This window comes from Thalassophryne amazonica, chromosome 1, assembly GCF_902500255.1.
Source record: "Thalassophryne amazonica chromosome 1, fThaAma1.1, whole genome shotgun sequence".
Taxonomy (NCBI): Eukaryota; Metazoa; Chordata; class Actinopteri; order Batrachoidiformes; family Batrachoididae; genus Thalassophryne; species Thalassophryne amazonica.
In genome coordinates, this window is record NC_047103.1 from 48,017,142 (window position 1) to 48,033,759 (window position 16,618).

The following is a 16,618-nucleotide window of genomic DNA, read 5'->3' on the forward strand; positions in this document are numbered from 1 at the left end:
CTAAGATATGATTAAAGTGGTGGGTGGACTCATTTACATTTTGAGCAAAGCCAATTGAGTCTAATAATAGATTAAATGCAGTGTTGAGGCTGTCATTCTCAGCATCTGTGTGGATGTTAAAATCGCCCACTATAATTATCTTATCTGAGCTAAGCACTAAGTCAGACAAAAGTTCTGAAAATTCACAGAGAAACTCACAGTCACGACCAGGAGGACGATAGATAACAACAAATAAAACTGGTTTTTGGGGCTTCCAATTTGGATGGACAAGACTAAGAGTCAAGCTTTCAAATGAATTAAAGCTCTATCACAGTGCTAAATCAACTCTGTCACTGTATTTTACACTGTAACTGAGTTGAACTCAGTCATGCTGTGAATGACTCTTATTGGAGTAGAAAAACTGGATTTGACCAGACGGTAGAGCTGATTTCACTGTATAATAGAGTGTATTTTAATCTATTTAGACTGGGACCAAATGTTACCCTGGCAGAGTATGTTTTACTCTGCAAAATTTACTGTGTAAATATCTGTTAGTTATTGATTTATCTAATGTGTATAATTGGCAGGAGTTGGAGGGAGTGGAGGTGTTCGGGGTAGTGGAGGGAGGAGACATCTTGGAAGAGAGGGTGCGCTCAGCCAGAGAGACAGCCAAAAGGCCTGTGGCAGGATTCTGTTTGGACGGCTTCCAGATGGGCTCCATGGATCAGGTCCTGAAGACCGAGCTCATCACTGCTGTGATCAAGGAACTGCCCGAAGACAAACCCAGGTCAGCACTCTACACAACTCTTGACAGATGCGTGGAATGGTGACTGTATCAGATGTGTTTCAACTGAACGAAAGAAAGTCATTGGTTGATGAACACTGTCCACTTTTGTGCTGTGGTATTCATTATCCTTAAATCAGTCGGGCAGAGGTAACACATTTTATTCATCCATAAGATGAGGACAGAGCTGCACTTCATCCTCTGCTGAGCAAAAACCTTATCTGTAGAGTAATAGCAATGAGTTTCTGATTGGTTTGTGACTTTTCAATAATCATTTACAAGACTGACAAGTTTCTTCAGTGATGTCATTGAGGTACATATTTTGTGAGCAGACGTATATGTATTTAAGTATAATATGTTAGCACTCAAACATTTAAATAGATGTAGTTCAATGTAGAAGAAGGTAAGTCCTGATGTTGGTACTTATCTCTAGATTCCATAGTATGAAGAGGGTGAGACATCCCTTGGATGGGATGCCAGTCCATCGCAGGCGACAAACCCAGCCGAGGCTGGTACCCATTTACAGCTGGGTGGATTGAGACAATGTAGGTGAAGTGTATTATCCAAGGACACAGTCAGATAGCATGACAGGGTTCCAATCCAGGTCTCCATATTTGTAACCCAACTCACTGAGCTACCTGCTTTTCATTTAAACAGGATCCATGAAAGTGAGCAATAGAGATGGGCGGATCCACATTTTTTTCCCATTCTAATCTGATTCTGATACAAGAGTTTTTTTTTTTCATCTCCCGATATGAAATATAGCGATCAGCATGTCCGTCTGTCCATCTGTCCATTTGTGCTTGTTCACACGATATCTCAAGAACCAGTTGGCCAATTTCGTTGATATTTAGCATAAGTGTGTACTGGGGTGAACCCCCAACACCAGTTGATTACAGTGACCTTGGGGTCAATTTCAAGGTCACAGTGAGATATTCACAATGTTCTCATTGCCACTCTTGTTAGCACAAAATCTCAAGAACCAGTTGGCCAATTTCATTCATATTTAGCATAAGTGTGTACTTGAGTGAACCCCCAACACCAGTAACTTTGATCACGGTGACCTTGGGGTCAATTTCAAGGTCACAGTGAGATATTCACAATGTTGTATTGTCACCCTTGTTAACGCAATATTTCAAGAACTAGTTGACCAATTTCATTCATATTTAGCCTAAGTATGTACTTAGCTGATCCCAGACACATTGTATCACTGATTTGTGGAGACCTGGGGCATATGTTATTTCTTGATGACTCTTGTTTGAAATTGTTCAAATTTATGTGCCTTCTTGTCCCTTGCAATTACAGAATGTGAGTTTGCTCTGTGTTCCCAGGGTTAAGAAGTCAGCAGGTTTTAGAGCCTTTGCCTACTATGCTCTTACAATGTGGAACAGTTTGCTTGTTGATATTAGAAAGTCCACTTCAGTTGAATCTTTTGAGGCAAATCTTCAATTTTATTTTCTTGTGTTTGCCATTAAATATGTTGTTTTATCTTAACTTCACTATACAGGTGAACCCCGTTAACTCGCGTGAGTTGGGGTCCACAAAATTGGACCGCGAGTTATCTGAAACAGAGAGTTAATTAAGTTGACCAAAGAAACTTAAAATCAGCTTACCTTGCCATATTATAATAGTTTTGACCATCTGAAGCATAATTTCTTCCTGGATGGTGATGATTTCTTCATCTGGAGTGGGTTCAGGATTGTTTTCTTCCTCCTCCGGTTGCTGCAGGTCAGCAGCGAGTGAGTGAAGATTCATGACGATTCAAAATGTTGGATGTGAGTCTTTAGATCCTTACTGCCGGTTCAGAATTTATACACGCGCCCGCCACACATGCAGCCGCCACATGTGGAGTGGGCGTGTATGTGGTGTCAGGAATCTTCTGCACAGAATTGTCTGCCCTCATCGCTGACCTGCAGTAGTCGGAGGAGGAAGAACAAATCATCATCCAGAGCCGTCCACACTGACGATCCTTCCCAAAAATGGTCAAATCAAAATGGACTTTTATAGGTAGTCAAAATGTTCGGGGCCCACAACTTGACCGTGAGTAAAGCTGAATCTCTATTTGCCTGCGTGAGTTAACGGAGTTATATTCACCTGTATTTACTGTTTTCTGTGATAATTTGGATTTAAAATTTAATATAAACTGTGTGCTGTGTTACACACAAGTCTGAGCAAATTCACTCAATTGTAATAAAAAAATGCAATTTCAGACTGTTATTGTCCTGATGATACTATCAAATTCGTAAATAAGTACGTATGCTGCCCTCTGCCAATGGAGGCACACACAGCACTTTTTGCACAGAAAATTAATCCCATCCTCGGTAATCAAGTATGTATGTGTCTTTTTCTGTTTTTCTTTTTTGTTGTTTTTTGACACGCGGCATGTACAAAAGTAATTAATTGAGCGTTGATGTCAGATTTCAGCTGTCCGACACCACATTTTAATTAATTGAATTGAATTTATTTTCACTTATATAGCGCCAAGTCACAACAAAGTTGCCTCAAGGCGCTTCACACAAATCAAATCAGTTTTATTTATATAGCACCAAATCACAACAAACAGTTGCCCCAAGGTGCTTCAAGTAAGGTCTAACCTTACCAACCACAAAACTGACATAGTTCAAAATAAAGAAATACAGTTTTCCAGCATTTTTCATGGAACTTACAGTGGCTTGCAAAAGTATTCATCCCCTTGATACTTCACGCATTTGAATTTATTTATGCCATTTAAAATACAAAAAGTAAATCAGGCTTCTCAATATAAAAATTTCTAAAATTATCTTCCTTAAACTCAAACTCAAAGCAAATTTCCACAACCTAATATAAATTAATTATAAATATAAAAGCCAAGATGATGGGTTGCATAAGTAATAGGCCCCTTTGGTATAACACCAATAAATAATCAGTTTTATTGCCAATTTTCTTCATACAAGTCAGGGGATGGATGCATGAACATTTCCAAGTCACTGAATATGTCTTGGAATTATGAAGAAATGCAAACAGTATGGTACTCTATGGTAAATTTGTATAGAGTAGATTAGTTCTCAAAAACTGAGTGACTGTGCAAGAAGGGGAAGAGTCAGGAAAGACACCAAGACAACCCAGAAGAAGTTATAGGCTTCTGTGGCTGTTATTGGAGAAACTGTGCATAGTGTGTGTTTTGCATTTTGTATCACCAGTTAGAATTCAGTGTGTAGCACAAACAGACCTTTTCAATCATCAAAAAAGAACAGATGTTATAGTTTTTACCAGTAGTACGACAGCTGTCAGTAACCTGATCCGTGAGCTCCATTTAATGCACGATTACTGAGAAAATAATTGACTCATACTGTTATGTCCACACCAAAGCAAATATATGATTTTATATATATATATATATATATATATATATATAAATAAAATATATATATATATATATAAATAAAATATATGATCAAAACCAAGGTTATCCTGTTAGCTTAGCTGGTTCGGACTCAAAGAACGGGGTTTATTCAGGCTTCTTTTGTCACACAATGGAGCCATCCAAGCTGCACCTATTGATCCATTTTTGAGTTGTGATGTAGTCAGAGTCAGCACTGCCTCTGGTGCCAGCATGGTGATGCACAGATATGTGCTTCATACTGGCTGTTCAGGGTCACTATAGAAAAGCTATGGGTGACATCATGCAGGCTTTGGCCAGTATATATACATTCTACGCATGGGATGTGGCAAGGGCTTGGCTCAGTAAGCAGATCAGCCCTGTCCCTCCGTTATCCAATAAGCAAATGTCATAAATATCAGACTTGATATCGATATTGGATAGGCTTGGGCCCATCTGTAGTGAGCCTTACCACCAATAGGTGACATTTGGCTTGAAGACCAATTCTGGGGCCCTGTTGGATGAGGCAGTGGAATTCTGGGGACCCGACTGTGAGATCACCACGGAGATTAAAAATTAGCTACAGCCATTCTTCTGTCTTTCAGGTGGAGTTTTTTTCTTTTTTCTTTTTTACTTCTGAGCAGACCACCACAACTGGTTGACGGAAGACCATCCAACACTTGGCAGCAACCCTGCATGAGTCTACAAGCTCAAAACTACCACTGGCAGAGCCACAGACTGCCAACATACTGTACGCCACTCTGTCATTGCTCGGGGAGACTGGCCAGCTGTGATTGTTATTAATGTGAGAGAAAGAACAGGGTTACCTTTAAGCACAGGACCATACTCAAGGCCAACAAAGCACACACCTAATCCAGCAGGTTTCAGTTTACAGTAAGAGGCTTGTGTCTGCGCAGATGTTAATATTAACTCTTGTCCATGAAATGGGACCGATGGAAGTGAGGTGTTCTTTGAACTGTGGACATTGTATAAAAAGCTAATCGCAGGTCATATGATGAAGTCATAAATGTCAAAAACACCATTACAGATATATGTATATTTATTTGTACACTTATATTGTGGTGTGTAGAGGCCACAGGGTATGTGCATCAACCATCTGATGCCTTTCATCGTTTGTGTAATCCCTCTGCTTATAGAAGGTTTTGACATCCCCAAATCATCATTACTGCATAGTTGCCTTTCACCTGATGGCAGATATCTTAAAGTAGATTGCTTTCTTTTCTGGTGGTTTGGTGTTTTTGCCCTCTGTCTGAGATGTACGTGCATCTTTAATCAGATCCGTCACTACATGATCCCTGCACAGTCTGATCTGTTGCATTTTAATAATTCACTATCATCCATTGTCTGGAGCACAATTTTAAGAATTTCCTTAGAATTTCATAACTATGTGCAACTCTGTGCACTAAGAATGCTTATGAATATGGCTCCAGTTTTAAGAATGTAGGTGTCATCATTAATTACTTGAAAGGATTTCTTTTTATGGCCACTGTTTATTTCATAGACCTGACAGCTAACAGCTCTGTCAGCTGCTGCTAATGACTCATTTCCTCCTGAATGTGATTCACATTAGTAGCATTTGGCATCAAACTGAGTAGAGTCGAGCCAAGTAGTGCTAGTTCTGTGTAGTGGAAAAGGGCCTTAGGTCAAGTCATGTCTGCTCTGGGAGCTTCTGAATGTGTGCTGATACAGTCTATGAGCAGGACTGAACATACTCTGGTCAGTGGGGAGGATGAATGCATTTATCCTGAAAGACTTTTGAAACAACATTTTTCTTGTCACCTTTACACTAGACAGTGTGGATGCCCTCATCTTATTTTTTTTTTTATTTTAAGAGATAGTTATAAACTCAGATCAGTTTTGCTCTTTTTCTCTGTTTTATATTTTTCATTGTTCTGACAAAAGCATTTTTTTATTTACTGATACTGTTCATGTTCAGTTCTTTGTAAAAAATGAATGTGTTTTGTCCCCAGTCAATGGCTGTAAACTGATGGAAAGCTGCTGGCAATGAGCTGATCTGCAGCCATTGTTGCTTTGTTTTGGTTGCATCACAAAATGTGAACCCACTTTGACAACACTGTCAGTCGATTACAGTCGATTTTTGAAAATATATTATTTCCTCAATTTCTTCTGTTCATGAAGTGATGGTTTTCCTGCTGATACTGGGTTTTTGCTGAAAGACTGATGATGTGTTGACTGTGCTTAAAACGTTGGTCGCCCACTTACTTAATGTGATCTTATTTTACTGTGAGCAACCTGGAAATGGCTGTGAACTATTTTAAATGACAAAGAAACACTGAAATTCTGATCCAAGTGGTACAAGTTCAATTATAGTTTAGTTCAATCTAAGATGGTCATGTAAATGACAAAATCCAGTATGCTTTATCCGATAAAGATCGTTATCTGATTATCAAAAATTGGATTAACGCACCTGGATTTCTCTCCAATACTCAGATTTCTTCAGTACATGTATCATCATCATCATCTTTATTTGCCAGACTCAGAGTCCAAAAAGAACATACACAACTTAAAAAACAAATATACAATTCAAATTTTAGACAATACAACCATTCTTATAAAAGACATTCATACCAGTACTTCCACATTGGTGACTGGTACCTAATTGCACTGAAGCAGGGATTAACCAGCAGAATTATCATGGTGTTCTGAACACGCTTTTTTTCCTCTACTAAAGTTCAAACACCGTCACCATTCCTTTCCAGTGTGAAGTTCCTTCCCTCATCCCTCAAATGACCTGACCAATGAGCTTTGCATTGAAGAGCGGACAAGGGATGGAATGAAGGAAAGAAGTAGCGAGAGTTACTGGTTTCATTAAAATCATAACATGACTCACTCTGAGGACTCCCGACGCAAGATGAACCGTGTCTTTTATCTGACTTCTTTTTGTAATGTATATCATTAATCACATTTATTTTGTTGTTTTACATCTGCGCATGTGTTAAAGCAGTTGTCACTCACATTTTCAGAGGTACAGCAGGATGGCCTGGTTATGGCCCGGTCACGGCTCGGTCACACGGCATACGATTCCTGAATGAAGGGAAAAAAGTAAAAATGTTACACATTGTTGAGAAAAGGTGGACGAACAAGCTTTATTGCCAAATAGCCTGCAAATCAAGAGTGTAAAAGGGACGAAAGAGGAATAAAACAAAACCGAAGCTAACGTTGATCTCGACGTTTTAAACGAAACGCATCTGGAGCCACTGTTGGAGCAGTGTGTGTCTGCATCTCTGTGTTCCAGGACTCAGCGCTGGGAAAGAGCTCAGCTGCAAACAGAAACGCGCGATCTGACCCACTGTGGAGATCTGTGCGCACATCAGTGGATCCACCTGCTCTGGTTCCTCGTCCAGAACAAAACAGGGATCATCTCCTTCATCACCAGAATCCTCACTGTCTGGTTGAGACTCTGATGACACGCTGCATGCTCCCTCTTGCTCCAATTAAAAGAAAACAAAAAACAAAACTGAAACGCTTGCTCAACATTCATAAGACACCTCATTTTTACAAAACAAAAATGCCGCACTAGCCACACACACACACACACACTAAATACTCCACCAAAATATAATACACACTGCAAAAACACACTGCAAATCTCTCAAAACTCTAACTGCTATCTGTACACCTGAAATGCTTGCGTAGGAGAGAGAGGGAGAGAGAAAGAGATAGCTCGCGCTCTCTCTCTCTGCCTTTTTTTCAAAACCCTGCTGTTTTTGATCACCTCACGCACGCACAGGCGCTGTGTACGTGGATCAGACATGCACGCGCTTCATATTCTCTCCAGCTGATCACACTGGGTTTTGTTTTCATATGTCACACCTTTGTGGATCAGAGCTGTTCACACGCAAAAGCCAACTGCTGCTGAAAGTTTTTTCACACTTGATGGCTCAAAGTCCCACTTCTGTAAACTGCCCCCTGGTTTGCACAAACAGAGGCGTAGTTCACTCTGACAGATCACAGCAGACGACACGAAACATCATTATGTCGTGTCGGCTCTTATGCCATGGAAACAAACGAGGCTGATCATGCTCCTCCAAAGCCTCCCTGTTGCTAACAAATACACAGCCATCAGTGATCGTATCGGCTGTCAGCAACTCCACGGAAACAAGGCTGATCGCGCTTCTGCAAAGCCCCGCCGCTGCAAACAAATATGCAGTAATCAAGGATCACTTCCTCAAAACTTTTGAAGTGTCAGACGCTGACAGGGCCAGCAGGCTTTTCTCTCTGCACAGGCTGGAGGACAGCAAGCCCTTCAGAGTTCATGGACAGAATGCTGCAGCTCCACTGGACTTTTTGTGCAGCAACTTTCTGCTCAGGTGCGCACGGCACTGGAACAACACCACGATCGCAGACTGCTGTGCGCTGGTAATTCTTCCTGGCCGGCCAGCACCACCGCATGACCGCGGCAGCACTCACCACATCACATGCAGAGGCAGAAGCTCCACACCGTACACACCACCACCTTGGAGCTGCATCTCTCCTTCACAAAAGCGCTCAAAAACCGGCTTCTGTACTGTATGAAAACATTCAGTTGGTCGAACGAAGTCAAACTAAACGTTACAGATGTTACAAATACTAAGCAAATGATAAAAAACACAAAGAACTACAGCAAAATGAAATACGGATGAATTGAGGTTTACGACAGAATTCGTTCAAATTTTTCAACAGTTTAAAAAAACCTGACAAAGCACCAGCTGCAGGAATGAAGCTGCGCAAAGGTTAAGCGATGCCAGCGAAAGTCAACGAAAGTACACCTGTCTTGTTTGTTTGGGCTTCGTTGCCCTTCGTTAAGTGCTGTGTGACCGGGCCTGTACTCGTCGGGCTTCGATCGCATCCTTCATCAGATCACAAAGTTCAGAGAGTTCATTGTGTGTCCCAAAAAAATTTGACAGGACATCCAAGCATCCTAGAACGGCCCTGTGTGTTGTTTCAGCAGTCTAAAGAGCAAATTTATTGTTTTTTAGAACCTTAGAGCTCAGCAGTTTTTGGACGAACTCAACCCTTTTATTTCCTGTTATTACATATTTTTGTAATGTTAATTTACTGTCTTAATGTATTTATAAATTGTTTAGGTTTTTGTTACATTATACACACTATTATTATTATCAATATTGTTATTATTTTATTATTACTTCTATTTTGTCATTTGATTTTTAAATGGAACACAATGGAAATTAGTGTTTTCACCTTTTTGTGTCATCCATGTATTTTTAATGTATTTACAATTATATTATGTACTTGGATTGACCTTACTAAATAAAATCACGCATGCACTCACGTTTTTAATATATCGATGATTTACTATCCTCTGCTGGATTGGCGTGTGAGTTCAGAATGTAAATATCAGCATCCATTGTTCAGTGTTGTTAGCTAAAGGCCCCTTCACACATAGCGCAAATATGTACAACTCCAGGGTGACACCCGTCAGAGCAGCTGGTATGTGTGCACACCACGAAACATCACGCTGACGGGCAGGCGTGCATGATGCTGGTGCAACATTTCATGCACGCGGGAACACAGTGCCACCAGCTGCACGATGTGGTTGAAAAAATAAAAAATTACATGCTGCGACAGTTCCATGCACGTGGAAACACAGCAGTTTTTCCCCAGCAGTTGAAAAAAAAAAAAAATTCATGTCACCCACGGAATTCGAACCCGCACCTTCCAAAAGCGCTGATTGCAGTCAGAAACCAAGTGAGCTACCATCGCTGTCCTGTAAAAGCTGATGAACACTGCCTCATATCAGGAAGCATATAGCCTTATTTAAAAAAAAAAAAAAAAAAAAAAATGACGCACCATATAAAAACATTGCATTGTACTGAATCCCTCTCATCAAGCAGCAATACAAATATGATCTGTCTGTTCCTCTGTAGATGACCCATGGTCACTGACGTACAGTCATGAAATGACATGAATGAGAAGCTACGTGTTATGATTTGACGGTCCATTTCAACCTGGGGGCAGCCTGTCCATGTGTGCGCGTGCGCACACTCGCTTGCTGCAGCCTGTCGCCACAGTGATATGTGTTTTTATTTATGTCTACTTGATGACAGCAAACAGATACATGCATGTCACAGTGGTCAGTTGTTCGTCCATGTCCGTACAAACACAGTACTGTCCAGCTGGGATGTCCAGAATGACAGATCTCCACAGCCGCTTCTGTCGGCAGCCACACCTCCTGTCAGTTCAGCACACACACCAAAGCCACACCCATGGGGCACTTAGACAAATTTCACTGCGAGTACGACAGTGATTGTCTGCAGTCTGTTGTCATGCCAAGACTGCAAATGGCCACACATTTTCTAAGTGCAATGCTAAGAGCATGAACTATATAAAATCCTTGACACGGTGTTAGATGTTCATGCGTGACAGCTGGAATTTGGCCGACACCTGCCTCGAGAGGGTTCGATGAGCTCACACAGCACACGCTCTGTCTTTCAGCCACTGGTGTGCGCAAATAGTTGTACCAAAGGTGTACGAGGTGTTAGAGGCAGCTACAAAATTACACAGTTTGCATATTATTCCTGCTTCATGCGCACTTAATGCGCAAATCAACCAAATTCACACTATGTGTGAAGGGGCCCTAATATTCGTATCTTCTCCAAAAATATTAGTCGTATCAGCGTTCTGTTTGGCAGCATTCATCCTTGACCCAAAATACATAAGTTTACCAAACAGCAAATGTCAGCTCTCCCCAGTTTGTTAGTGATCGATGTTGCACGCATGCCTCTTTGTCTTTTCTGCATTCTGCCACAAGCAGGTGCTTTTATTTTTACACACCCACAGACAGAGACGGTGGCGGAAGACATCAAACACAACACACTTCTAACTCATGTTAACGGCAACATGACACAACTAAACAGACTTAACCAATTGAACTACAATAATAAAATAAATCAATAACACTAACAACACTGTTAAACTAAAATGAACCATAATAGGAACATTTAAAACCCTAAACTCACCGTTGTCTCGGCCTACGGGCCGAGCAGCAGTGCAGAGTACCCGACCTTCCTGGAGTCCCTGAGAGGGGTACTAGATAGCGCTCCGACTGGGGACTCCATTGTTCTCCTGGGGGATTTCAGCGCCCACGTGGGCGGTGACAGTGAGACCTGGAGGGCGGTGATCGGGAAGCACGGCCTCCCCGATCTGAACCCGAGTAGTGTTCAGTTGTTGGACGTCTGTGCTAGTTACAGTTTGTCCATCACGAACACCATGTTCGAGCACAAGGGTGTCCATAAGTGCATGTGGCACCAGGACACCCTGAACCGGAGGTCGATGATCGACTTTGTAGTCGTATCATCTGACCTTCGGCCACGTGTCTCGGACACTCGAGTGAAGAGAGGGGCAGAGCTGTCGACTGATCACCACCTGGTGGTGAGTTGGATCCGCTGGGAGGGTAGGAAGCCGGTCAGACCTGGCAGGCCCAAACGTATTGTGATTGTCTACTGGGAACGACTGGCGGAACCCTCTGTCAGCGAGGTCTTCAACTCCCACCTCCGGGAGAGCTTCTCCCAGATCCCCGGGGAGGTTGGAGACATGGAGTCCGAGTGGACCATGTTCTCCACCTCCATTGTCGATGCGGCTGCTTGTAGCTGTGGTCGCAAGGTCTCTGGTGCCTGTCGCGGCGGCAATCCCCGAACCCTGTGGTGGACACCGGAAGTAAGGGATGCCGTCAAGCTGAAGAAGGAGTCCTACTTATCTTTGTTGGTAGGTGGGACCCCAGAGGCAGCTGACAGGTACCGGCAGGCCAAGCGTGCCGCAGCCCGTGCGGCCACAGAGGCAAAACCTCGGGTCTGGGAGGAGTTCGGGGAAGCTGTAGAGGAGGACTATCGGTCGGCCTCGAAGAGATTCTGGCAAACCGTCCGACGCCTCAGGAGGCGGAAGCAGCTCTCCACCGGCAATGTTTACGGTGCGGGTGGGGAGCTGTTGACCCTGACTGGGGATGTTGTCGGGCGGTGGAAGGAGTACTTCGAGGATCTCCTCAATCCCATTGTCACGTCTTCCGAAGAGGAAGCAGAGACTGGGGACTCAGAGGCGGACTCATCCATTACCCAGGCTGAAGTCACCGAGGTGGTTAGAAAGCTCCTCGTGGAAAGGCTCCTGGGGTGGATGCAGTCCGTCCTGAATACCTTAAGTCTCTGGATGTTGTGGGGCTGTCTTGGCTGACACGCCTCTGCAACATCGCGTAGCGATCGGTGACAGTGCCTCTGGATTGGCAGACCGGGGTGGTGGTCCCTCTGTTTAAGAAGGGGGACCGGAGGGTGTGTTCCAACTATAGGGGGATCACACTCCTCAGCCTCCCCGGTAAGGTCTATTCCAGAGTACTGGAGAGGAGAATTTGACCGATGGTCGAACCTCGGATTCAGGAGGAGCAGTGTGGTTTTCGTCCTGGTCGCGGCACACTGGACCAGCTCTACACGCTCCATCGGGTGCTCGAGGGTTCATGGGAGTTTGCCCAACCAGTCAACATGTTTTTTGTGGATCTGGAGAAGGCGTTCGACCGTGTCACTCGGGGCACCCTGTGGGGAGTGCTCCGGGAGTACGGGGTCCAGGGTCCTTTGTTAAGGGCTATCCGGTCCCTGTACGACCGCAGCAGGAGCTTGGTTCGCATTGCCGGTAGTAAGTCAAACCTGTTTCCAGTGCACGTTGGCCTCCGCCAGGGCTGCCCTTTGTCACCGGTTCTGTTCATTATTTTTATGGACAGAATTTCTAGGCGCAGCCAGGGTGTAGAGGGGGTCTGGTTTGGGAACCACAGAATCTCGTCTCTGCTGTTTGCGGACGATGTGGTTCTGTTGGCTTTGTCAAATCAGGACCTTCAGCGTGCACTGGGGCGGTTTGCAGCCGAGTGTGAAGCGTCTAGGATGAAAATCAGCACCTGCAAATCCGAGGCCATGGTTCTCGACCGGAAAAAGTTGCTTTGCCCTCTTCAGGTCGGTGGAGTGTCCTTGCCTCAAGTGGAGGAGTTTAAGTATCTCGGGGTCTTGTTCACGAGTGAGGGACGGATGGAGCGTGAGATCGATAGACGGATCGGTGCAGCATCTGCAGTGATGCGGTCGCTGTATCGGACCATCGTGGTGAAGAGAGAGCTGAGTAGGGGGGCAAAGCTCTCGATTTACCGATCGATCTACGTTCCAATCCTCACCTATGGTCATGAGATTTGGCTCATGACCGAAAGAACGAGATTGCGAGTACAAGCGGCTGAGATGAGTTTCCTCCGCAGGGTGGCTGGGCGCTCCCTTAGAGATAGGGTGAGGAGCTTGGTCACTCGGGAGGAGCTCGGAGTCGAGCCGCTGCTCCTCCACGTCGAAAGGAGTCAGTTGAGGTGGCTCGGGCATCTTTTCCGGATGCCCCCTGGACGCCTCGCTGGAGAGGTGTTCCGGGCACATCCCACTGGGAGGAGGCCCCGGGGAAGACCCAGGACACGCTGGAGGAACTACATCTCTCAGCTGGCTTGGGAACGCCTTGGGGTTCCCCCAGAGGAGCTGGGGGAGGTGTGTGTGGATCGGGAGGTCTGGGCGGCTTTGCTTGAGCTGCTGCCCCCGCGACCCCACTCCGGATAAAGCGGAAGAAAATGGATGGATGGATGGATGGATAAAACCCTAAACTCACATGGTGCATTGCAGGGCAACATGTATTGTTGACTGTTGTTTGCTAATAATATCACAAATATTTTCAAAAATATTAGTCAACTTTCTGTTCTGTTTTTACAGCATTCATCCTTGACACAAAATACATAAGCATACCAAATGGCAAATGTCAGCTCTCCCTAGTTTCTCTGTGATCGAAGCCATACACACGCACGCATACACGCACACAGAGGCCACTTGGCTATTATAATGTAATATAGATTTGAGCGGAGTTTCCTAAAACCATGTTGTCATATTTTGGCCGTGAGGACATCTCAGCATAAATCTAGTTCTATTATTGACAGGGTCTACAAAATCACAGGGAACATTTTTGGGTCACAGACCTTGGACAAGTTAAAAGATGTCTAACCTTGACCTAGTTTAAGAGGTCAAAAGGTCACATTCTGTTTCCTATTGTTATGCTCATGGCCGACAGCATAAGTCAAGTCCTAATACTGCCAGGGTCTTCAAATTCACGGTTGCGATACGAGATGAAGATGACATTAATTAGTGGTGAAGATCCATATGAAATGCTATTTCCATCGGAGAGTTGAGCGTTCACTGCCTAAATGGACATCATGAATTATTATTTTGATTTAGCCCCTATAAACCACAAAAGCTTGGATGCATATAATCAGTTTCAGGGTTTGCGCTTAGACCATTCTGGAGCAAAATCAACAATGCTGGATACAATATATAATACAACACAATGCTAAAATATCTTTGGCCATATGAGCATAAAAATAGGAAACAGAATGTGACCTTTCGACCTCTTAAGTTAGATCAAGGTTAGCCATCTTTGAACATGTCCAAGGTCTGTGGCCTAAGAATGTTCACCGTGAATTTGAAGACCCTGGCAGTAGTAGGACTGGACTTATGCTGAGGATAGACGGACGGACGGACAGATGGGCGAAAGGCCTTTGCAATACCCGCTGGCCATATTTTGGCCTTGGATAAAAATGTACCGCGTCCCTGGGATGCGGAATGTGCATCACTCCTGCAGTACACAAATGCACGCATCCCGAGTGATGTGCATTCCATTGTGCGGGGACTAGTAGTTCTTGGTGGTCAGAGAGCTAGTTGTCAGTCTAGTCCAGCTGCAGTGACATTTGAGCAGCAGAGGGAGCTATTACAGATGCAGCTAGAACTAGAACGGTTGAAATGTCCCAGTAGATCAGTAGCAGATCCCACACCACAATTTGATGTTTCTCAGAATCTTTGTTACCTAAATTTGATGAGTCAGATGTTGATACTTATTTCATCTCGTTGTTGTAATGACAATGATAATAAAGCCATCCATCCATCCAGCCATCTATTCACACATTGTTGCAGTGTGTTCTCATGGGTTGAGCACGTGAAGCTTTTTCAGTGCTGAGGGTAGCTGAGGGTAGAGTGTATGCTACAGTTAAGTCAACAGTACTGAAAGTGTATGAGCTTGTGCCTGAGGCATATCGCCAACGTTTTCAGTTTAAGAAAAAGCTTGATTTACAGACTTATTCAGAGATTGTTCCTGATTTAACATCTGAGTTTACTCGTTGGTCTACAGCTTCAGAGGTCACTACTTTTGAGGGGCTTTGTGACGTAATTGTGTTAGAGCAGTTTAAAAATTTAATACTTGAAGCAGTTGCAACGTATATTAATGAACGCAGGGTTATTTCTCCATCTAAAGCAGCAGCTCTAGCAGATGAGTATGTGCTAACACACAAAAGATAGTTTGAGGAAAACACTGACAGTCATTATGAATATGATTCAAAACAGGGTCATTCGTCTTTGTCTGGAGCTTCTAATCACAAGCCCCAGCGGGAATTTGGTCATGAAGGACCTGTTCGTAGCAATACCTGGTGTTACTGTTCTGTTGAGGGTCATTGGAAGAGGGAGTGTCCTTTACTCATATCTAAAAGGTCAGGGCAAGTTAAACCTGCTGTAATGGCAGCGCCCACTACAGTTTCTGACCTTCAGGGTGAGTTTGTACATTCTAAAGTTGAGGTTGATTCTCAATCTCCTTATGGTGATTTTTCAGCTTTCATTTCCGATGGTGTGGTGTCTTTAGTTGGCAATGGTGAGCAGGTTCCAGTCAGAATTTTGAGAGATACAAGAGCATAAGATTCTTTTGTTTTAGAGTCTGCGTTGCCATTTTCTAAACTTTCTGATACAGGTGCTTAAGTTATGGTACAAGGTATCCCAAAGTCACTTTGGATTGTGGCCTGCTAAAAGGTGATGCAGCTCTTGGTGTGCAACCCCAGTTGTCAGTAGAGGGGGGTATACATGATCTTAGATAATGATCTTGCATGGCGTAAAGTGTGGGCAGATAGTGAACCCAATATCTTTTTGAAGCAACCTTTGGTGGTTGCTACAACTCTATCTCCAGACTGCAGCAGTGTCTCTTCTGATGTGTTTTCAGTTTGTGTTATGGCCCATGCCGCTTTGAGAGTTGAAGAGAGCAAGCTTAAGCAGAAAGATCTTGAGTTGCCAGACAAATTTCATGTAGAACAGTTGTCTGTTTCTAAAGACGTATTAGTAGCTGACCAAAACGCTGATACAACTTTGTCTGATCTGTTTGATAGAATTGTGTCTGAGTCAGCAGTGAGCGATAGTGCTCTCTGTTATTTCCTGTTAGATTGACTTCTTGTCAGGAAATGGGTTCCACAGAGTGACCAGGGTCTGGGGAATCTGGTTTTATCAAGTTGTTGTGCCAACTCCACTGTGAGATAAAGTTTTTGAGACCACGCATGGGGGCGTGGCAGGTCAAAGTTCATGAAACTTATGATCGCATCCTCCGTCATTATTTCTGGCCGCGTCTTAAACGAAGTGTAGCTCAGTTTATTAGGACTT

General features: G+C 43.7%; 1 protein-coding gene across 2 annotated transcripts in view; it reads left to right on the plus strand.

The window, feature by feature from the left end:
• The window catches only part of qtrt2 (queuine tRNA-ribosyltransferase accessory subunit 2), a 63,615-nt gene that overhangs the window by 16,907 nt on the left and 30,090 nt on the right, over window positions 1-16,618 (plus strand). For both annotated transcript variants that reach the window (XR_004560477.1, XM_034169421.1), the window contains exon 6: window positions 567-766. Coding sequence is in view for 1 of the 2 variants with exons in the window: in XM_034169421.1 (XP_034025312.1) it covers window positions 567-766 (200 nt within the window). In the remaining variant the exon portion in view is untranslated. The remainder of the gene's footprint in view (window positions 1-566; window positions 767-16,618) is intronic.